At 36.5% G+C, this 24,309-nt stretch overlaps 1 protein-coding gene across 1 annotated transcript in view; it reads left to right on the forward strand.

The window, feature by feature from the left end:
- Positions 1 to 2,121: 2,121 nt before the first annotated feature.
- The window catches only part of MTMR6 (myotubularin related protein 6), a 34,285-nt gene continuing 12,097 nt past the window's right edge, over positions 2,122 to 24,309 (forward strand). Inside the window, exons 1-7 of the mRNA XM_032403324.1 lie at positions 2,122 to 2,308; positions 11,825 to 11,941; positions 15,670 to 15,832; positions 17,067 to 17,224; positions 18,013 to 18,141; positions 20,969 to 21,103; positions 23,967 to 24,099. Of these exons, the coding sequence (XP_032259215.1) occupies positions 2,285 to 2,308; positions 11,825 to 11,941; positions 15,670 to 15,832; positions 17,067 to 17,224; positions 18,013 to 18,141; positions 20,969 to 21,103; positions 23,967 to 24,099 (859 nt within the window). The 5' untranslated portion in view covers positions 2,122 to 2,284. The remainder of the gene's footprint in view (positions 2,309 to 11,824; positions 11,942 to 15,669; positions 15,833 to 17,066; positions 17,225 to 18,012; positions 18,142 to 20,968; positions 21,104 to 23,966; positions 24,100 to 24,309) is intronic.

Genomic DNA, 24,309 nt, shown 5'->3' on the forward strand with positions numbered 1-24,309 from the left:
GTGTGTGTCTGGTGCGCTGTAGGATGTTCAGCAGAAGAGCTAGCCTCTGCCACTGGATGCCAGTAGCACTCTCCACATGTGCACCCAGCTGTGACCACCAAAAATATCTCCAGATATTGCCAAATACCCTCGGAGGGGCAAAATCACTTCAGACTGAGAACCACTGAAATAGAGGAATTACAAAAAATCATCCACAATCCTCCCACCTAGAAACGTAAACTTTTTGTTTATATAAATAAAAATTACAAAACAGAGTCACATTGATCTTATTCTATAGCCAGCTTATTTTTCACTTGGTAAACAGCATCAACATTTTTGTTATATAATATTCCTCTGCCGCATAATTTTTTTGGTAGTGCAAGTACTTTATAACAAAATAATCCTGATTCCTCCTTCCTCCCTCTCATCCCTTGTATCATTGCTGTCCTTCCCTTCATTTCACTTATAAACACATACACAAACACACATGCACACGTGTGTGCACACATACATAATCAGATATATTATTGCTATTATTATTTTGAACAAAATGCTTTTTATTAGATCAATAAAGAATAAGGAAATGTTTTTATTTTACTTTCACTTATTCCTTCTCCAATACTCTTTGCATAGATCCAATTTTCTGATCTCTATCATTTTCCTTCCCTCTAAAGGACTTCTTTTAACATTTTTTTCCCAAGGCAGCTCTACTGGCAACAAATTTGCTCAATTTTTGTTTATCTGAGAAAGGCTTTATTTCACTTTACTCTTTTCTTGCTTGTGCAGCCTCATCACATCTGAAGAGAAGTCAAATGTGATTGTTATCTTTGCTCTTCTATTGGTAGACTGTTTTTCCCCTCTGGCTTTTTCAGAATTTTTTCTTTATCTTTGACTTTGTATAGTTTGAGAATGATATGCAGTTTTTCTGACATCTATGCTGCTTGGTGTTCTCTGAGCTTACTGGGTCTGACTTTTGGTGTATGACATTAATTTGAGGGAATATCTCAGAACTTATTGTTCCAAATACTTGCTTATGTTCCTTTTTTTCTTCAGATATTCATTACATGTGTGTGTTACACCTTTTGTAGATGTCCAGCAGTTCTTGGATATTCTGCTCTGGTTTTGTTTTTGTTTTGTTTTGTTTTTCAGGCTTTGTTTCCTTTATTTTTCAGCTTTGGAGGTTTCTGTTAAGATATTTCAAGCTCTCTGTGGATAGAGATCTCTTTCCTTAGCCATGCCCAGACTATTAATAACCCCACCAGAGGCATTCTTCATTTCTTTTGCAGTGTTTTTTTAATCTCTAGCATTTCTCTTCAGTTCTTTCTTAGGATTCCCATCTCTCTGTTTACATTGTCCATCTGTTCTAGCATGTTGTCTCCTTTATCCGGATAAATTAGAGCCTTTAGTATATTAATCCGAATTGTTTTAAATTTTCAATCTGATAATTCCAACATCCCTGTCATATCCAAATCTTGGTTTTGGTGCTAGCTCTGTGTCTTCACATGTTTTCTGCCCTTCAGTATGCCTTGTAAGTTTTCCTGGATTGTTGGACATAATGTACTTGGTAAAAGAAACTGCCCAGTACTGGCGCCCGGTAAGGCTGCTGCTTGTGGGTTTCTATTCCCTTAACATTGTGTATTTTGCCTGCCTCTCTCTAATTCTGGGGGTAGCGGTTTTCCCTGTGACCTCAGGTCTCTTGCAGATCAAGGAAAAGTTGATGATTTTTCAGTTTGTTCAGCTTTTACTTGTTAGGATCTACTGCATATTATTATTATTATTATTATTATTATTATTATTATTATTATTTTGCCCATTGAACATTTATTTAAGATCTACTCCATGATTTTTAATGGAAAACTGGTGGTATGGACATAGTACACTTTTACATAACTAATTGTGTAGTATTGGGAATTTTGATTGTTTCAAATAAGGCTACAGTAAATGTATCTGATGATCGATCCTTAGAATAGATTCTTGGGGGGGGGTTGGTGGTGATGAGCCTCCACCAGCAGGCGGCGCTATAGGACCTACGGCGGCCCGGGAAGAGCCAGACGGCGCTCTCCCTTGGAGGGCACTCTGCCCCGCCCGTCTTCTCCTCTCCGCGGCCGCGGGTTTGCGGAAGTGTTTCTAGGAGACGGCGCCCGCTGGCTGCGCCTGCGCGGTTGACGCTGCCAGGGGGCGGGCTGACTGGCCGCGGCGCTGGCCCGCTAGTAGTTCCTGCTGGGCCTGGGTCGTTGGTCCTGCCCGGGTTCTCTCGCTCCATGAAACGCCTGTGAGTCACGTTGCCGGCGGACGTCTCCTCGGGATGGAGCACATCCGTACGACCAAGGTAGTCGGACGCGGAGAATTGTTAGCCGCTAGCCATGGTCTGACCCGGCAGAGGTGGGGGCCGACGGTAACTCGGCTGGGCCGACCAGGGCTGAGGACCGGCCGCGCGGGGGCCTGCCCGGGCCTAGTCTGGGAGGGCAGGGGCAGTTCGGGCCAGGGTGGGTGCGGAGGCCTCCTGTACCTATGGGAGTGGGAGTCCCGCTTTCAGCCCTTGGTGTTGGGGTGTGGATGATTTGGGCTGCTGGGGGTTGAGTCCCATGAAATTGGTCGCCGCCCTCTCAGCGCTACACTTTCTTGGGCAAAATTGGGGCTGCTTTAGCTTCAGCTGCTTTCAGGCATTCGCCTTCCTAAGGACCGGAAAACGGGTGGGTCCTCAAATCATCATTGCAATATTGTGTAAGCTTTTCCTTGTTCACGTTGAATTGTCCCGTGTCACAGATTCTTTTGGAGGCGCTGAGATCAGCACTCTGCCCCACCTCACTTTGTTGTCTCTGTCTCCATCCAGTCATTTAGGTTTGGTACTCCGTCTCTGTGCTTCAAAATTTCATTGTCTTTAGTGTCAATAGTCAGTTTAACAGAGGAGTTACGGAGAAGGAAAACATGTTATCCCATATTTTAAAGTGTCTGATGGAATTCTTTTTCAGTTGATCTTATTAAATCCCATGCTTAATTTTTGCACGCGAAAGGCATTTATTTTTAGGAACGAACAAATATTCTTAAAATTCCATTACAAATGTTGAAAATGAAGGCAATGGCATCAAAATATTACCAAGTTACGTTACCAAGAATTAAGTTCATCTTCAACCTTGGGCGGGAGAAAACATAAATCAAGACAAGAAGAATTGAATAACATAATTTTAAGATCGCCTGGAGCCTAACAAAATTAGGAAGAGGACCCACTGTGAATCTTGACTCCTCTGTTTTCCTAACTCCATCGCTCCATTGCCGCGCATCCTAAAGTTACCGTTCATTTAGAAAAAATAGCGACATACGTTATCTTCATTTGTTCCATGGAGAATTTGAGGTCTATGTCATTAAAATTTTTCACGAACCTTTTTAAGGTGTTACGGATTTTGTTAGAGCCTGTTTATAACATTGCACGTACTATAATATTTGAAGATGCTAAAACCTAACCCCTTTTTAAAAATCTTTTTTTTTTCTTAAGGGAAGAATGGTAAAGTAACTGTATAATTCAGGTTGCTGGCTCTTAAAGTTTGAAAATAGAAGGGTGGTTAAGTAAATAACCAAACTAGTAGAGAACGCAGAGATGGAAAAGAGGACTAGAGCATGCGTCAGCTCAGGTTCTTGTCCTGGTTCCAGGGTGCCAAGTGTGTATTATATAGTGGTTTTTCACAGTGGGCCTATCCTGATGGTTTAGTAAGGTCCTTTTGTGACTTTTTAAGGAGCAGAAGCTTTCTGAATAATTTTCTATTAAAATTACTTTTCAAGTTGTGCTCTTTTATTACTTTGAGTTATTCTTCTAGCAGAGGACCACCAGTACTCTGAAATAATCGTAAGTGGCTATAGGTAGACTGCAATTAAACTCATACTTACTAGGTCCCAGTTGTGTGCCAGGTACAGGACAGATACTGGCTGTAGAGCCGGGAGCACGATAGACATGGACCTCACTGTACATTCTGACAATTGTGTGAACTATAATATTTTCTTAAATTATGACTTATTCTTAAAAAGATTGTTGTGAACATAGCCTATTGCATTATCATACTACTTTGCATAACCTTCACTTGGACATGGTTAATTTACTGCAAAAATGATTGTATTTCAAAACTAAAAATGAATTGCTTTAAGTTTACTTAGCTGTTTTGAACTATGCAGTTTAGTCACCGATCAAGAATTGACTGTAGAGTAGTTCTATGTAACTATTTATTCTATGTGGAGACAGCTGTATTTGAGAAGTAATAATTACCAATTCTTGAGCAACTCTGTCAGTGTAGCCAACTGTGCAATATTACTTTACACTATTTACAGTTTCACAAGTATGCTAATTTATACACAGTTGTCACTAATTTTTTTTTTTTAAGATTTTATTTATTTATTTTGACAGAGAGTTGTCACTAATTTCTTAAATAACCCTGCCAGTTGGGTACATTATCAGCATTTGCAGATGAGAAGGAAATAGGCTTGGAGAGTTGAAGTAATCTGCCCAGTTATCTCATGAGGGGTGGAGTTAAGATTTAAACCAAAGTTTGTCGTAGTTTTTTTCATTACTTGTCTAGTTTTAATCTGATTGTTAAAATGTATTAATATTCAGAAATGAATCCTAATGAATTCTAAGAGCTTTTTTCCTCTAAACCTCTTCTTGACATAAGTAAATAATATTTATGTGGTATTATTTTTGTATTGTTTATGGTCATTGTTTTTTTTTTTATTATTGTTTACAAACCAGAGATTTATCAGGTAAAGTATTTTAGCTGAGTACTGATTAAATGGCTTTATAGTTATAAAATTCAGGAACAGATATACCATCCTGTTTTGGTCACATTTGGTTTACTTACTGCATAGCATCACTAAAGATGTCAAGTCTAGTCTGAATTTGAATTTCTGAAAGACTATTTCCAAGCTCTGCCTATCACTTTGAGCTCTAATTTCGCCATAATGAGATAGTCTTGCCAAGAAACAATGGGAAATATGCAGAGACAGCTCTTTATGCAGTCTTTCTCCTTTCCCTGCCAGGCTCCAGTGCTTTGGCTGACATCATCTGTTGATGTCGAATGATGTTGTGCTGTTTGTGAATGGAACTTTACAGAATGTAATGGAAGAATGTTTTCCTAAACTATATATGGAAGACTGCTTTCCACAGTTTGTTAAGGGATGGAATGTCCCAAGAAAATCTGACCCCATTAGGGCTCAAGTTGAATTATACCAAAAGTAATGCCTAGTTTGTTCTTAGCTTGCTACCCATTTTTGTCATTAGAATGTGTGATCATAGGTGTATGTACACAAATATGTGTAATCAGTTACAAAGAGGGAAAGAGATGCAAACTAAGAATGACTAAAAATAAGAACCAATAGATTGTGGGGAGCACCTGAATGCTTTTCCTCACATAAAGGCTATTTTGACTCACTAATACTATTCCATTATACAGGTGAGAAAACTGAAATTTGCAGAAATTAAATAACTTGTCCTGACTCAAACAGCTAGTTCTAATAAGGAAGAGGTGGAGCTGGGAACTTGAATCCAGGTCTTTCTGATACTAGTCCTGTTCTCTTAACCATAGCACTCCTCTGCCTCACAGAGTAATTGTCTAATCAAGAGATATGAGGGGCACCTGGGTGGCTCAGTTAGTTAAGTGCCTTCGGCTCAAGTCATAATCTCAGGGTCCAGGATCGAGCCCCACATCAAGCTCCCTGCTCAGTGGGGAGTCTGCTTCTCCCTCTCCCTCTGCCCACCCCCACTTGTGCACCCAGACACGCTCCCTTCTCCCTCTCTCTCTCAAGTAAATAAATAAAATCTTTTAAAAATAAATAAATTAATTAATTAATTAATAGATTTGAATAGTGAGGTAGGTCAGTGTGAGTAGGACTGGAAGGAAGGTAGGGGATGGAGGAGAGGAACTTAGGTGGTAGGATTTTGTCTAGTAGGTAGCCTATTATGAGGGTGTAGGGTTAGGGGAAAGGTATGGTCCAGAAGAATAGATTTGGGAGTTGTCAGTGTTTAGGTAATCATTGATGTTTTCTTTTATGGATGAGTTTATGCAAGGAGTACATGTGTAGAGGCTCTTTGGAGAAGAGTGTGAAGGTTAGAGCCCTGGGAATACTTACAAAGGGGCAAGCGGAGGAAGAAGAGTCAGAGAAAGAGTATTAGGGATATAATGGGAAGAGGTGAATCACAAGAAGGGAAGTCTTCCCTATTCTAATTTCCTTCTTTGCTCCCTCTTCCTCTGCTCTCTCCTCTTCTTAGGGCCTGGTACTGTTCTATGTACTGGGGAAATGGTGGTTCCCAGACAAAAGTCCCTGCCATTCCAAAACTTATTTTCTAGTTGGGGGAGACACAACAGTAAACAAAGTTAATAAGCCAAATAATAATATAGTAGATGGTAGTAAATGCTATGGAGAGTGCCAGGGTGAGAATGGGGGAGGACAGTTGTAAATAGGGTAGTTAGGGAAGTTCTTACAGAGATAGTGACAGTTGAGTACAGACTGAAAGTGGTCAGGGAGCAAGCCATCTTCATAGGGGCAGGGGTTGGGGAGGGGTGGCTGGAAGAGTCCCAGCAGAGGGAACGGCAAGGGCGAAAGCCCTATGTTGGGCATGCCTGGTTAGTAAAAATCAGCAAGAAGACCAGTGTGGCTAGATCAGAGTGAGTGAAGGAGAGAGCACAGTAGGAAATTAAAAGTTGGGGACAGCAGCAAGGCTTGAAGGCTAATGTGAAATCTTTGCTTTTACTTAGTGAGACAGGAAGCCATTCATAGAAAGTCACCTGTATTCAGTGCTGCAGAAACGCAAAGTAAGATAGGACTGAAAAGTGTGCTTGGATTTATGATCTATTTTGTTTGGTGATTTATGCAGCCAGACGCTGTTGTAGGAACTTGGGATACACGAACAAAGAAAAATGAAAACCTCTGTCCTTTTGAGGGTTACTTCCACTTCGCAAAGGCAACTTGATGTTCTTTTTTTTTTTTTTTAAAGATGTCAGTGCTATGGAGTGGGGAATAATGATACTAAGAGTCGCAAATGGGTGCCTGGCTATAGGGGCAGCTCCCAACAAGTCAGAGAAGCCATGACAGTGTGTTTTCTACTTCGGTAGCCCTGTCATGTAGTTGTAAAGTACAACTGTTGGCTACAGAACATTGAAGATGGCCATTGGTCCTTTCTTGTCCCAGAGACCACTTGGTGTCCGAATTTTCTGGATGTAATACTGTGTATTTGTGATATCCTCTGTTTTTTCATTTCCAGCTTTGTAATCAGCTGAAATTTGAACTTCCTGTTTAGAGTACCTTTTAGTGCAGGCCCAAAATTGGCAACAATTCAACTAAATGGCCCTCAAAGTAATGTGTTGGCATTTCCCATCCTTACCATAATGACTACACCCTCCAATTCTCTTTTTCCTACTGTTTCTTCTTTCTTTCTGTTCCCAAAACTTTGTCCTTCTTCCCCATTCTCTTTTTGCCTGTGATAATACCTATAATTAAAGGGTCCTAACACTATTTCCGTAGTGTCTCAGTGCTAGTGACCTGGAAGTCGTGATTGCTTCCTAAATACTTGACTTAAAACATTTCCAGGAAAGCATTGGGAAAAATCTGTAGCAATATCTGTAAAGTACTTTCAGTTCCTTGGTGAAAAGGGGAAATATGAGGCAGCAGTTGGTGCTTAGAAGTTGGCTAAGTCTCTGGTTTGAAATTTGTATGCTGATAATTTTAGCAAAGAAAAAGCTCTGCTTTCTTTTGTTTTTTACATTTATCTTAGGATTTGCAGCTAAGAATAGAATAATCAGTAAACTCAGAACCTAAAGTTTTTCCAGAACCTAAAGTACTAAATAAATGTTTTGGAATAATGTTCAGATTAATTTTATTATCGGTAATATCCATATAGCGATTGCCATATTGAAGCAGTCATGTAATGATTTTTCTATTATATTTTCTTGATTTGAATATAATTTTCCATTTACTAAAGTAATAAATAATCCTGAATTTATTAAAGTCCTATATAGTCTCTTTTCTCTCAGATTTACATTTCCTTTTGTACCTTATTTTAGTGAATGGCAACCAGTCTGACAAGCTTAACATCTTCAAGAAGCCTCTCTTTCTCCTTCCTTCTCACATCCGTTTTGTCATCTCAAGATGGGCTTCCTCTTTATCCTGTCTATTGCAACTTAATCTGGGCCTTTATCATATCTCTCCAGGCACCCTTAGATTACTTTGTTAGCCTTTTACCTGGTTACCCACCTCCTGTCTCTTCTCTACTCAACATTTTCTCCACATTGCCATTGGAAAGATCTTCTTAAAAACCATATCTAGTCATGGCTACTGTGCTTAATATCCTCTGTATCCTTTTATCTGCCACACAGATGCTCTACCTTAACAGGTGTTTCTTTTTCATCAAATATTATTGTCTCTCCCCTTTTGTGTTCTCTCTCTTCTGAGAATTCTGTATTTTCTGTTATAGTTAAGAAAATTTTGTTCAGCTTTGCTTTCAATATTATATTAGGAAAACAGTTTTTTCCAGCTGTAGGACACATTAAAATATTGAATTTGCTTTTAAAGTCCATGTGCCTCCTCCTTCCTTTCTCCATTTGAATTTGAACATTAGTTTAAGACAGAGGACTGTCAGGGCTCAACTTACCTCATCAGCTTACTAACTTACTAACAGTACTCATTTTTGCAGACATCTGAGCACTTTATTGCTTACTGTTTGTCAAGCAAACTTGGGGTCAAGTACCTACATTTATTATCCAGCCTTACTACAGCCCTCAAGGGAGAGATTGTTGTCCTTATTTTATAGATAAAGAAAATGAGACCCAGACAATTTGGCCTTTAGTTGGTGGCCAGTAAATTTCGGTGGAGTGAATCAGTAAACTCTCTTTCCCGAAAATGTCTATTTATGTGGATGTTCTTCAAAGATGTGTGTGTATGTGTGTGGGGGGGTGGGGTTTGCATATACCCATAATGCAGTTGTATATTTTAAAGGACCATAGTTGTAAGAAGAAGCTCTTTTAAAAAATGGAAGGACTACACAAGCTGGAACCTTAAATATTTGGGAGAAGAGCATAAAGATAGAGAAGGAACCTAGCCTAATGTGAGTTAAGAGAAGAGGAATTAATTTGGAGTTGCATAAAAATGACCTGGTGAGCTTCTTAAAGTACAGATCTTTGGGGGCACCTACATAGCTCAGTTGGTTAAGCATCTGATCCCGGGGTCCTGCTCAGTGAGGAGTCTGCTTCTGCCTCTGCCCCTACCCCCGTGCACACTCTCTCTCTCTCTAATAAATAAAAAACCTTTAAGAAAAATACAGATTTTTGGTCTCTGTCTCCTGAGATGGCTGAGTGAAGTTGAGTGGGGCTTAGGATTTGTATTTATGCAGAATTTTGGAGATGATTCAGATGAACAGCTAGGCTTTGGGACTTGAATGTAGGTAATCAGAATTAAAGATCTAATAAATGGAATTTCAGGTAATTTTGGATTTAGAGATTAGGGGGAATCAAGAAATAGGCTTGGAGTGTTAGGAAGAGTATTTTTAACTTGAATTTCCAATCTTGGTAGACAATAAGCTCGAAAGAACTATGTAGTGTTATGCAGCTCTAGAGGAAGAGTGACTTTGTCTTAATTGGGTGAGTTGTATAATAAAGTTAGATTTTATTTATTTAAGGAAGAAATGGTCCTAAACAATGAAGTAATTGATGATCTCCAAGAGAAGTTTTCATACAGGTTTATAAGAAGGAAGTTTTCCTATTATCTTAAAGGACAATGTGTATAATGATTTTTATATGTTTTTATATGTCAAATCAACTGTCAGACCTGAGCTATATAAATTAGATCATCTCTCTAAGTTTCCAGAAGAAAGTGTTAAAATTCAATTTATTGCCTCCCCATACAAATAAAATTTTGTATCAAAAACAGGTATTTTAATTTTACATTTAAATTTTAATTTATTTGAACAGCTGCTGTTATAAGTAAAAAAAAAAAAAAACACTCTGGAATTAAATTTCTTTGGGAGGAGCTAATTAGCTTTTTACATGGTAGGTATTATTTTGGAAATCATAATTTCATAATGAGGGGCTTTTGCTTCTTCAATTTTAGTAAGGGAAAAGAAAATATATGTGGGGGGGAAGTACAGAATTAATGAGATAATTGTTAGTAATCTGGTTTGAAGACATACAAGTTAAAGAACTATCTACAAACTGCTGTTATAGCTGTGGATTAAAAATTTTAAGTTGGTAGTGGTTGTTTTACTCTTTTTCTCCTCCCCAAAAGAATGGACAGCAATAAATAACTGTGTTTTCAAAACAGTAGTCTCTTACACAGTCCTGGCCAACTTTAACCTAGCTCTCCAGTGGCAGCCTTGTGTGTGTGTGCGCACGCGCACGCACACACGCTATTAATAAAGAAGTACTATGTACCTCACTTTCTCAGCCACTAGAGGACATAGAAACAACATGCGATATAATCTGTGATAGGGAATTCAGAGCCAGGAGGAACTAACTACAAAGCTGAGACATTAAGTAAGTCAATTAATTTTCTGAGAAGGATTCCAATTAGGAGACAGAGCATCAAGTGAGCCCCGAAGAATGCTTAGCACTTAGCTAAGCAGAAGAGACTATGTTAGGAAGGAAGAACAGTATGAGTAAAAGCACAGAGCTGACCACAAAACATTGTCTTGGGTGGAGTGGTGAGGAGAATATAGAGATTAAGTTGGACTTTGCAGCCATTTAAGTGTTTCTTGATTTAATTTTTCTGGTAGTTTACCTCCATGATGCTAGATAATAACCTTATATATAAGAAACAACAGGTGTTACTGAGGTTGTGGAGAAAGGGGAACCCTCTTGCACTGTTGGTAGGAATGTAAACTGGTGCAGCCACTCTGGAGAACAGTATGGAGGTTCCTCAGAAAGTTAAAAATAGAACTACCCTATGATCCAGCAATTGCACTACTAGCTATTTACCCACAGGATACAAAAATATAGATTCGAAGGGGTGCATGCACCTCAGTGTTTACAGCAACATTATCAACAAAGCCAAACTATGGAGAGAGCCCAAATGTCCATAAACTGATGAATGGATAAAGAAGATGTGTGTGTATATATATATACACACACATACACACACACACAGTGGAATAATACTCAGCCATCAAAAGAAATTTTGCCAATTGCAACGAGGTGGATGGAGCTAGAGGGTATTATACTAAGTGAAATAAGTCAGTCAGAGAAAGAAATACATATGATCTCACTCATATGTGGAATTTAAGAAAGAAAACAGATGAACATATGGGAAGGGGGAAAAGAAAAATAGGAGAGAGGGAAATAAACCATAAGAGACTCTTAATGATAGAGAACAAACTCAGGGTTGATGGAGGGAGTTGGTGGGGGATGGGCTAGATAGGTGGTGGATACTTAAGGGGGTACTTGTTGTGATGAGCACTGGGTGTTGTATGTAAGTGATGAATCACTGAATTCTACTCCAGACACCAATATTGCACTGTATGTTAACTAAATAATATTTAAATTAAAAAATATGTGGACTCTTGAATATGAAAACTGTTTATACCATGTGCCTCCTTCCTGTTCCCCTTAATATTTGTGTTATTTTTTTACAGAGTACCTTTATTGGTTGTATTTCTAACTCTAAACAGTACCTGTGTAACTTGTGGTTTACATATTCCCCAAGATATGTGAAATTTAATGTTCAACATTAAATAAACTCATGTTTTTGAATAGAAAGAAGAAAAGCTTTGAAAATGGTACATTAAAAAAAAAAAAGAAAATGGTACATTTAAATCCTAGGATAACAAAGAATTTGTATTACCTTTGAAATGAGAAATAACTTCTTTTTCTTTTTTTAGGTTGAGCAAGTGAAATTACTTGACCGATTCAGTACCAGCAACAAGTCACTAACAGGAACGCTTTATCTTACGGCCACACATCTATTATTTATAGACTCTCATCAGAAAGAAACCTGGGTAAGAAGGGCATCTTCTATACTGCTTACCATACTTAAGTAATGGACTTGGCCTTTTGCTGTATTTCATTTTGATCATGTACAAAAAATTTAATCATTAGTTACCTGTTTCAACAAAAAATTTTTCAAAGTCACCTGATCACTTCTACCCTCCCTCCTAATAAAACATGGATACCATGTAGAATGTGGAACTCTTTTATAAGATACAGCAAGACTCTTTTTATCTGCATTAATAATTATAGAATACCTACTTGTTCCTTTTAATTTTTAAAAATGTAAGTAATACATGTACATGTTTAATATTTAATATTAAGTTCACATGGCATAGTCCACAGTATTTTTTTTAAGATTTTATTTATTTATTTGAGAGAGAGAATGAGAGGGCACCTCATCCATGGTATTTTTGTACAAAATTACAATTACAGTGTTTTTTAATTGATTGATTGTAGATCAAATAATACAGTAATGGATATTTTATATATATTACTTCCTGTATATATGCCAAAGTTTCTCAGAGGTATCTGCCTGGGAGTAAAATTACTGGATCTTATAATAAAAATAAGTGCATATTTTCCTTCACTAAATATGGCCCCTTTCCAAAACAGTTGTCTCAAAATATTCTCAGTAGAAGGTGATACATTGTCCACCATTGTCGGCAACATTGATATTGTTAGCTTTAAAATTTTTGCCTCTCCAGTGGATGTGCAATTGTGATTTTAATTTGCTGATTATAAGGAAATTGTCCTTTCAGATATTTTAGCCTTTAGATTTCCTTTTCTTTTTCTCTTGGGCTATTTGTCCTTTTATTGGCTTTATAAGAGTCTGGTTTTTAATGTTTTGTCAGGTATGTGTGTTGTAAATAACTTCTCCCAGTGTGTGGCTTGTCTTGTGTGTATATACATCTTTGAATTAAAGTTTAAAATTTTAGTGTATTAGATTTTTCATTTTTTTCTTTTATGGTTTATGCTGTATTCTGACTTAAGGGATTCTTAAAGGCATAAAGATTATCCTGTATTTTCTAAAAGCTTACATTTTATATTTCAAGTATAAGTTGTTAACACATACGGGAAATATTTTCTTGGATGATATAACTTAGGGATTCATTTTTGTTTTTATTCTTTTCAAATGGATACTGGCACCATTTATTGAAGTTTCGATGCGTTAATGTGTAGTACCAACTCTGTCATAAATAAAGTGAGGGTTTGCTTTTGACCTCGCTATTCTGTCCTTTTGATATATTGATTCCACTGTGTAATAGCATACTGCTTTATTGACTCTAGCTTTTTAATAGTCTCTCTTTTTTTTTTTTTTAAAGATTTTTTATTTATTTGACAGAGAGAGACACAGCAAGAGAGGGAACACAAGCAGGGAGAGTGGGAGAGGGAGAAGCAGGCTTCCTGCAGAGCAGGGAGCCCGATGCGGGGCTCGATCCCAGGACCCCGGGATCATGACCTGAGCCGAAGGCAGACGCTTAACCATGTGAGCCACCCAGGCGCCCCAATACAGTCTCTCTTTTATTGTACTCTCTTGATTTCCCCAGGAAGGCCATCGAGTTGATAGGTGATTGCAATAAGTAAGTCAAGATACTTACCTGAGATGTTGATCTCGGGGAGTTATATTCCCTCGAGCACTAGAGCTCTTCCCCATCCAGTGTTGGCCCAGGAACTGTCGGGGGTTTTACCTAGCAGGACCTTGTTAAATCATTAGTCATGTTATCATCCACTCTGTCTACCCTGCCTTTGTCCGTCTGCCTTAATATCTTCTCAGTATGTTTTCCATCTCCTAGAGATAGACAGGGAAGTTTCCCATAGACCTCTTCTTGCATATGTTGGGAACGTAGTTTGGGGAGCAGTGAAAAAAGATCTATGTTATTCTCTCCTATTGTTGTTTTATCAGTATATTCCCATCTATCTCTCCTGAATGAAATCTGTTTAGTATACTCGATCCATAGAAATGAACATTTTAGATCTAGACGGGGACTTACTAACTTTACCTTTTTTCTCATTTTACAGATAATTCTTTTTTCAAGATCACATAATTAGTGGCAGAGCCAGGTCTCTTCAACATTTTCTTCTTGCAAATGATTTTGGGTCTTAATTAGAATCATAAAAGTGATACATTATAGTAGCTTATTGTCTCTTATTCTCTATTTAGATGTTACTATTAGATCATTTTGAGTAACTTGGCACAAGCCTGCTAATATAAATGTTACTAGTGCTAAATCTTAGCCATAAGTTGGGCCATGTGTAGTGTATACTAAATATCTGTGTTGCGTATACTTTCAATGTCTGTAGAACAAGCTCTTATTAATCTTTTTTAAGCTTTTCTTGATGATTTTATGCATTTAATCTTGCATGTGAACTTTAGAGGATACATATAATTAATATGATTAATATCAGCACTTAATATTATAATTACATAGTATATATGTATGATATAAATAATCATCCATCTCTTACCCTGCCACAGAAAAAGACAAAAAGCAGTTTGGAATTTTTTACTCAACTTATATCAAAGTTTTAGATTAATTTGGGATGAATTGATTTCTTTCCATGATTGAGTTTTTATCGTTCAGGAACCTGCCATGACTCTAAGATCTTTGATTTTCTAGAAGAACTTTCTATAAATATTTTAAATTCATAGGAATGGTATTGAGAAAAAGAAAACTTTTTTTTTTAGTAGCAAACAGAATATTAGAACTGGTATGAATGATAATCATATATTTAAAATGCCATCAAGTATTGAGTTTATAGTAGGACTTTCTATTCATTCATTCAATAAACATTGTGATGGAGGTATAAGCAATGATACTTGTATTGCTGGTTTGGTCAAGTTTTAAGTTTGGATTTATAAGATATGACATTTGAAACTTTTTTTTTTTTTATTTGAGGAGGGTCATTATAATGCTCCAGATACTGGAGATAGAATGGTGCTCAACTTAGCTGTAGTATTGCTCCTTACAAAGTTCTCAACATCTGGCTGGAGAAATAGACATTCACTATACAAGGAATTACTCATATTCTAAGTACTGTGAAGGAAAAGTATAGGCATAAGAAAATGGACAGGACCTAACTTACTTGGGAAAGGCCATGGGGGTTGTCAGGCTGTTCTTCCTGGTGATGTTTAAACAAAGGCCAGAAATAATACTAGGAGTTCCTAGGTGAAGAAGTAGATCTACAATTTCCCAGTTAGTGAGAGCAACTCAGTGTGTGTAGAGGAGGTTGGTGCATTTGAGGAGCCAAAAGAGGACTCTGTCATTCAAACTTGATGTGGGGAGGGACTTGAAATGAGTCTAAAGCCTACAGTCTGGGAAATGCCATGACATCACTTTTTTAAAAATCGCTTTTTAATGGTCACTCAGCTGCCTTGTAGAAAATGGACTAGAGGGGGTCAAGAGTAGATACGGAGACAGCTTTCCTAAAAGGCCACTTACAGTTACCTAGGTGAGAAACAATGGGAGCATTGCAGCTAGGGGAGTGACAGCGGACATGGAAAGAAGTAGGCAGGTTGCAGAGATATGTCAGAGATGCAGTTCTCGGGGTTTGATGATGTATTGAGTATGTGGAGTGATGGAGGAAGTATCAGCATAGTTCCGGCTTAGGCATTCAGTCACACATTTTGAGTACTTTGTTTGAAGAGGGCATTTCTAACATTTATGTATTCTGGAAGAGAATACGATATTTAGTGCTCTTTGATGATGATGATGATCACGTTTTTTCCATGCTGTAGATATTGCACCACCATATTGCCTTAGTAGAGAAACTAGCTTTGACTACTTCTGGATGCCCACTGGTGATTCAGTGCAAGAACTTCAGGATTGTGCATTTCATTGTTCCCAGAGAAAGAGATTGCCATGATATTTACAATTCTTTGCTACAGCTGTCAAAACAAGGTACTGTTTTTAGAGACCAAAGCTTACTTAATTTTGAGATGGATTATCTAAGATACTTAATATGCCATTGTTACTTTATACTTGAAGTTACTCTTAAGTTCTTGTGCACTCTATTCCAAAAAGTTTGACTTGGAAATAATTAGATGCTTCTGATTTGAATCGTAAGAATGGTTTCCAAAGAAGGGGTAAGAGTAAGGAAAAAGTTAAACATTTAGAGTACAGATTTTAAAAACCATAGATTTTTATTAATGTTTTTAAAATTTGTTGGTAGCCAACAGCACAGCTTTTTTTTTTTAAGTGGGTATCCACAACCAAGGGGAATAACTTGGAAATTGATTGCTGAATGAAAAGTTAAGGAAGGTCAGGCTCCTCTGGTGGCAGTGGGACCAATGAATTTAATTAACCAGAGTGGAGCATAAGGGAGATGACCAGAGAGAAAAGAGAGGGTGAATCCTACTTTACTAGAGGTGGGAGTGAGAGGGGTGTAGGCCAGAAAGAGGAATCCTGTCACTATGCCTTTGGGATCTGGAGGCTTTCTCCCCCCAACTTGACTTGAATTATATAGATCTCTCCAAGAGACAAGGCACACTGATTACTGAATGTTACTTTGTTGTTGAACACCTGGACTGCAGTGGTCTAGGAGCAGGGGTACACCCTTCTCTCCTAACACATGAAGCCTAAGCATTTATCCCATTGTCCCAAGTTAAGCCAGATCTTACAGTAAAGATGGTTCTGTCACTTTCGGGGGCTTAATATTATTCAGGAGTAGGTGCTCTCTGGAGCTCTCGGCAACTATTCCCAGTTTTGGTCAACACTGTCCTATAGGATTATATATGCAATTTCAAGTTCTATATGCCACCTCTAGTTTTTTATCACAACATTAGTATTTCCATTTTATATCTCATTTGGGAAGTGTAGTGGGTAAGAAGTGTCTGTGTCTGTGTCATTAAAACTTTACTTTTAAGAAAAGGAAATACTACACTCTAGAGTATTAAATATAAAAGTTGTTTATTAGCTTTTGCTGATGATATATTGATATGTATGCCTTTAGATATGATCGTTTGAATTAAAGAACTGAGAAAATAAATTGAGTTCAAATATATTCAGATAAGAGTTATCTCTTTGAAAATTTTAAAGAAAAACTGGAGGGATAAAGCTGAAAAATTACTGTTATTTGTAGAGTTTTAAGTCCTAGAAGTTGCGTCGTAACGTTTATGTATTTTGTATACTATAGCAAAATATGAAGATCTCTATGCATTCTCTTATAATCCCAAACAAAATGATTCGGAACGACTACAGGGTTGGCAGCTCATTGACCTTGCCGAGGAATATAAGAGGATGGGAGTGCCAAATTCAAACTGGCAGCTGTCTGATGCCAACCGAGAATACAAGGTAACTTTTTATTTACATTCCAGTTAACATACAGTGTGATATTAATTTCAGGTGTACAATATAGTGATTCAACACTTCCATACAGCACCCAGTGCTCATCACAACAAGTGCACTCCTTAATCCCCATCACCTGTTTCCCCCATCCCCACACCCACCTCCCTTCTGGTAACCATCAGTTTGCTGTTTATGGTTAAGAGTCTGTTTCTTAAAAAGAAGAAGAAGAATGTAGCAGGAGGGGAAGAATGAAGGGGGGGAAATCGAAGGGGGAGAAGAACCATGAGAGACGATGGACTCTGAAAAACAAACTGAGGGTTCTAGAGGGGAGGGGGGGTGGGAGGATGGGTTAGCCTGGTGATGGGTATTGAGGAGGGCACGTTCTGCATGGAGCACTGGGTGTTATGCACAAACAATGAATCATGGAACACTATATCTAAAACTAATGATGTAATGTATGGGGATTAACATAACAATAAAAAAAATTTAAAAAAAAGAGTCTGTTTCTTGGTTTGCCACCCTCTCTTTTTTTTTTTTACCCCCCTTTGCTCATTTGTTTTGTTTCTTAAATTCCACATATGAGTGAAATCACATGGTATTTGTCTTTCTCTGACTGACTTATTTCGACTTGGCAATTCTTTGGAGAAATTTAGAATTCATAGTAGCAAGTTGTCTGTATATTGCTATGTACTGTTCTTGCATTTAATAAGTTTTAAAGTTTTTTAAAGGTGATTTTTAACCTCATAGTTTTTGAACTGTGAGTAGAATGGTTATGTTTTATTTGATTTTTACAGATTTGTGAAACTTATCCCAGAGAACTTTATGTTCCCCGAATAGCAAGCAAACCAATAATTGTTGGTAGTTCCAAGTTCCGGAGCAAGGGAAGATTCCCAGTTCTTTCCTATTATCATCAAAATAAAGAGGTAACAAGAGATTTTCTTTTTTTATTTTACAAATGTGGTATAACCCCTTTTCAGGTTTAAGTATCCAAATGAACACTCATTTATACATAGGGAGGTCATTATTATAATGTTGCTGATAGAGAAGTGTTGGCTTTTCTCTTGATTACGTTTTTGAAATTTTAAAATTACCCTGACATATGGAAACTTTCATACTTGTCATCTTTCTTTTCTCCCACACCCTCCTTCAGTCTTTCTTTTCTTCTGGTAGGGACTTAAAAATAATGAGATTAGTGAACAGATAGGTTCTTCTTTCCTGTGGTTCTCTTTTGATACTGCTTATATTTAGGAAAACCCGATAGTTTTGACAAACCAACTATTGAGAAAAAGAAGAGAGCCAAGGGTATTTCAGGCTCTCAATTTTTATAGAAAGCTCTTCCAATCAGAAGGATTTTGCAATACGAAGAGGTGGAGGAGACATCTTTATACTGAGATGCTGTAATAGGGATTGCTCATTACAGCAAAATTTTCCTTTTGTAGCTTATAACAGTAGACCACAAGGTGCTATGTGTTAGATGCTTTATATGCATGAAGTCCCATGATAATTTTATAAGGTAGGCTCTGCTAATTACCTGTAACTTTCAACCTGTAAAGAGAGGGTAAATCACCTTTCCTATATCTAACAGCTAGCAAGTTGTGGAGTTCCATGCCAGTTCTGACTCCCACTGCTTTGTGACCTGATTTTTTCTCTTCAGGAAGCTTTTAGAATCTTTTCTCCCCAGTGTCCTGAAATTTCACAGTGAAGTGCCTTGGCGTGTTTTTTAAAATTCTATCTGGGAACTCACTTTTGGGAAATTACTTCTCTATTTCTGTGGTAACTTCTTCTCTTCTGTTACTTTCCTTTGTACTTGTGTGTGTGTTACTTGGCAAGTGGGCTTCTCTAAACCTCCGTTTTTCTTAATTTTCTCTATTTTCCATTTCTTTCTAGTTTTTAGAAGATTTCCTCAACTTTGTTTCCAGTCCACCTCTTTATTTTTGCTATACCATTTTTAAAATCTAAGAACTCTTTCCTATTTTCTGAACTTTTTAGACACTTTTCTATTCTTGGCTGTGATGACTGGGTTCTCTGAAGACATTAAGGATTTTTTTTAAAAGAATTCTTTTGCTCCCCACATTAGTTGTCTGTTGCTCAGAGTTCCTTTTTTCTGTTTATTTTGTTTCTCATGTCTTTCAAATATCTGATTCAAAGAGTGAGGTACCACAGCTTGTTTAGAAGTTTGTGTGCATGAGCTATCTCTATCTTTGGATTATTTCTGTTGTTAATTTTCATCCCAATATGTGTGTTAGTTCTGTCCAGGATTCAAGTGTGCGAAGGCGGATGGGAGGATCTCACATTTTGTTTTGTAGGCTTTACTTCATCCTCTTGTTTTGGGGGGTACAGGGTTTTGCTCCCACCCACATCTCTGCATATTGTCCAGAGTCTTCAGGTTAATCCTTTTCATAGAATAAACTCTGCCTTCAGGGCGAGGGAAGAGCTGGGAGCCTTAATTAGCCCCTATATGGATATTCAACCAATTCTGTTTTCAGCTATACTCCAGCTCAGGCTTTCAGAGGTACCGAATCTTGAGCCTTTCTGGGATTTTGCTGCTCAAAATGCTCGCTTATTGTTGACTCGTAACAATTTGGCAACTTTCTTTGTTCTGGTAAATTGGTCATTACTAGCTTGTACAATCTGCTTTCATTTCCTGAAATTTTATTAACATCTCTACTCTATTTTTCTCTCCTTTTCCATTCTCTTTGATCTTTTGATTTTATGCATTTTAGATGTCTTTACTAGAACTTTAGTTGGGTTTTAGAAAGGAGCCAGAGGTAAAAAGTAAAACTTTAAACAGAAATTCCTAATCATAATTAGGAATAACAAAGTCATAGGGAGTTATGACTGGTTATAGCCTCTGTTTGACACACCCATGTTTGTATACACTGTTTATTTGAAAGCTGGGCTCAAAATAGATATTTGTGCCTAACTTAAATCAGAAAGTACGTCTGAAAAGAATTTTATAAAGCAATTCTCATTTTCTTCTATTTTATTAAATTCACATGGTTTTATTTTGTGTGTGAATTTAAAATGTGAATTTATGTATACTTTTTTTTCCTTAATGATACTATGGTTGGAATGATTGGGTAGAGTTAAGTTGGAGTTGGTATGGATGAGATTGGAGATAAAATATATGGGTCTAAATCTTCTAATCTTTTTTTAAGACTTTAAACAAAAGTAAATATCTAATCCACCATTCACTATTTCTTACAGATATTTTTATCCTCTTAGATTTATATTTTAACTCAAATTTGAATTGAAGTTCATTTTTCCCATTTTATGTCTCATTTTATATTGCTGATTTCTGGAGATCTGAAAGCTTTTGGAATATAAGAGCTCAGATGTTCCTATTTTTAAAAATCCTGTTCTATCTTTATTGATTAATCCCTTACTTGAACTTGAATTGAAAGTATCCTGTAATCTAGAGCATAGCGTGCAAGTATCTTAGTAGGTTACATGATAGAGAATTGACCAAGTGTTGCTTCTTAGGACTTAAGATTTTTTCATCAAACTACGTAAGGAGGCATTTCACTTTTTCAGAAGAGAATATTAGGAAAACTTATGTAACATCAAGATATTCACATAGTGTTTAATTCAAATAGGATTTCAAGGTTAATGTCTTCTAATTATCCTGCCAACTTTTAAACAGATTACATGTTTGATTTTAACTTTTGTTTTTCTTTTAAGCATTTTTTTTTAAAGAAATATTTTAGACATCTTTGGATAATCTGTTGTTTTCTGTCCTTTTAAAATTAGGCTGCCATTTGTCGATGTAGTCAACCACTATCAGGATTCAGTGCCAGGTGCCTGGAGGATGAACATTTGCTTCAAGCCATTAGTAAAGCCAATCCAGTCAATCGCTATATGTATGTCATGGATACCAGGCCCAAAGTATGTGTCTTGAATCTAGTACAGTCTGTTAGTTTAATTATCTTTGTTACTTTAATTAATGAGAGTTGTTCAATTTGCCCATATTTAACCTATCTGAATCCCAGTTTTAAATTAACTGAGGCTAATGATACTGAGGAAAGCAATCTTTTAAAGGATACCAACGTAAGAGACCTGTTTCCCAGATGGTGATTTCTTATTTCTGATTTATATATAAATTTAGAAAAACAGATTTTTATATTGGGAACTCTTGATGGTGTGGAAGTCTTACATTATTGTGAAGAAATGTTAAATAGTGTGTGTGTTTGAAAAATTAGAAAATCTTATTAATTTTTTTGGTAGACTTTTTTTTTGGTAGACTTTTTAATTGTCAAAACACTATGTATTAAAATAATGGGCCTTAATTTGAAATATTCAAGAAAATAAGGAAAATAGTAAGGAAACATTGAACTAGAGAATTATAAATAGTGAACTGGTACATATATACAATGGAATATAACTCAGCCATCAGAAAGGATGAATACCCACCATTTGCATCGACATGGATGGAACCGGAGAGGATTATGCTAAGTGAAGTAAGTCAAGCAGAGAAAAAACAATTATCATATGATTTCACTCATACGTGGAACATAAGCAATAATGTGGAGGACCATAGGGGAAGGAAGGAAAATCTGAAGGGGGAGAAATCAGAGAGGGAGATGAACCATGAGAGACTATGGACTACGGGAAACAAACTGAGGGTTTCAGAGGGGAGGAGGGTGGGAGGAGGGGGAATTGGGTAATGGGCATTAAGGAGGGCAAGTGTTGTGATGAACACTGGGTGTTATATGGAACTAATGAATTATTGAACACTACATCAAAAACTAATGATGTACTTATACAGTGGCTAACTGAACATAATAAAAAAAATCATTCTATAAATACTAGTTGGAGTAGAGAAAGTATATCATTTTATCCTCACTACATATTTGTTATACAATAAAAAGAGATCATTTTCACCAATTCAAAACAAAAAACAAAACCACACTGGATTTTGAAGACACAGTGCAAAAAACACTAAAATATTCTATAATATTTTAATATTGATTACATGCTGAAATGGTAATATTTTTTCTATTTGGAGTTAAATAAAATATATTACTAAAATTAAAAAAAAAAAATAGTGAACAGGACATAGTTGTTCTATTAGGCATCTGTAATGTTAGGTTCAGTTTTTATCATTGAGACAAATGTCAGAATCCCTTTTTCTTTCTATAAACACAGTTAAGCAACTAATTCATATAGGATCCTGAAACTAAAGTAATTAAAATCCTCAATGGTAATAGCTAACGTTACTTTTAATTTTTATTATAGCATCGAATGCAGAGCTGGTGGGCTACACAAAAGGACATTGGCAGAATTATAGTGAGGATTTCTTCAAAAATCTGGAATGATGAGAAAATAAGAGAAAGCGATGAGAAAAAGCGAGTGAGCGATATAGAGCACAATTTTAGGCAGCTTTGTTGAAAGGAATGGTAGCTGTTTTAGAAGTTATTCTCATCATTATGCATTCTCACAAAAGATAATGGAGGAAACAGAAGATGAGATTAATATGAGTAAATTAAGAAGTATTAAAAACTAGAAATTGATAATTTGATAATTTTTTATCTTGTTAAGAAAAGACTTTCTTAGAAGTCAAGAATGTTGGTGATATCTCTTGTAAGACAAATTTTATTTTTCTTCCTTGTTTAATCTGGGTGGATTCATTGGTCAGAATTACTTCTAGGTAATATTAGGTATAAAAGATGGTTGTAATACAAGAGTTTCTGAATATGAGGCCTGAGGGTGATCTGTTTCCCAGGACCTAGTACCTCTATTTGTATAATTGACTTCTACACAGAAAATAGGCCTTTCTTTGATTGTTTTGTTTGTACTATTTAAACTTTAACTTAACTAGTAATAATGAAGCATTTTAATATCTAACTCTCACCTAAGTCATCATAAGTGCTGAATAACCAGTGAGTCAGTAGGTAGAATTGAACTGTTCTTTTTACCAACCTGGGCCCCCATCTACTGAATGAAAAGCTACTTTTTCTTCCAATTTAGGTTTTGTTTCATCCAAATTCATAAGAATATTTTGTAAACTGTAATAATGTGCAATATGAAATCCTAGTCTCAAAGAATTAAACATACCAAATCTTAAATGAACCTCTGATAGCATTTGATCTAGTGACCAAAGACCATGCATGGGCCTACTGGTGGTCTGTTTTCCCGTTGGAGACCAATTTTGGCCCAATTCTTGGAGATATATCAAGCTAGTGGATTGTATGCCATGGTATATACTGTGTGGGCCTCCAGTAATCTCCAATATGGAGGACCTCAAATAATCTGATGTGTATTTCAGATCTGATTTTTCAGGGTCCCTGTGGCTTTCTGAATGATCATGTGTTCCACAGGCTTGCTCTGAAGTGAATCTAATAGGTTCATTCTATAACAGGAAACTTCCCAGCTTGGCTCACCTCTGAATCATTTAGGATTCAGATAAGAGATAATTCTTTCTTTTTTAAATTTTGAAATATTATAAACATATGGAAAACTGACTAAAAACATAAGTGAATTAGTTTCATAAATTATTTGTGGGGGAACTTCTTGTCTGACCTTTCCATTATGTAGCAGTCATGTTGTTACTTTATATAAAGTATCCTTCTTTACTTTTAATAACATATGTGACACTTTTACTTATTAAAAACGGTAGCATATTCAGTTTTGAAGAGTTCTTTAAGCTCTGCTAAAATGTGGTTTATTTAGTATTTTCATGATGTTTTGGTAAACTAAGTTAAGAGATAAAAGCAATTTGTCTCTAAATTTCTAAAACTTTAAATTTTAGCTGAATGCAATGGCCAACAGAGCAGCTGGAAAAGGTTATGAAAATGAAGACAACTATTCTAACATTAGATTTCAGTTTGTTGGAATTGAAAATATTCATGTCATGCGGTCCAGCCTTCAGAAATTATTGGAAGGTATGATTATTTTTTGCCTTTGAGGCAACTTTGTCTAATAGAAATATAATGTCAGCACATTATAAAATTAAAGATTATGTAATTTAAATTTTTCCTATATCCACATTCAAAAAAGTAAAAGTTGAAATTAATATATTTTGCATAATGTATTAAAAACATGTTAACATGTAATCAGTATAAAAAATTAGTAATGACACATTTTAGGTTTTT

Source organism: Phoca vitulina, unplaced genomic scaffold (genome assembly GCF_004348235.1).
Source record: "Phoca vitulina isolate PV1807 unplaced genomic scaffold, GSC_HSeal_1.0 scaffold5, whole genome shotgun sequence".
Lineage (NCBI taxonomy): Eukaryota > Metazoa > Chordata > Mammalia > Carnivora > Phocidae > Phoca > Phoca vitulina.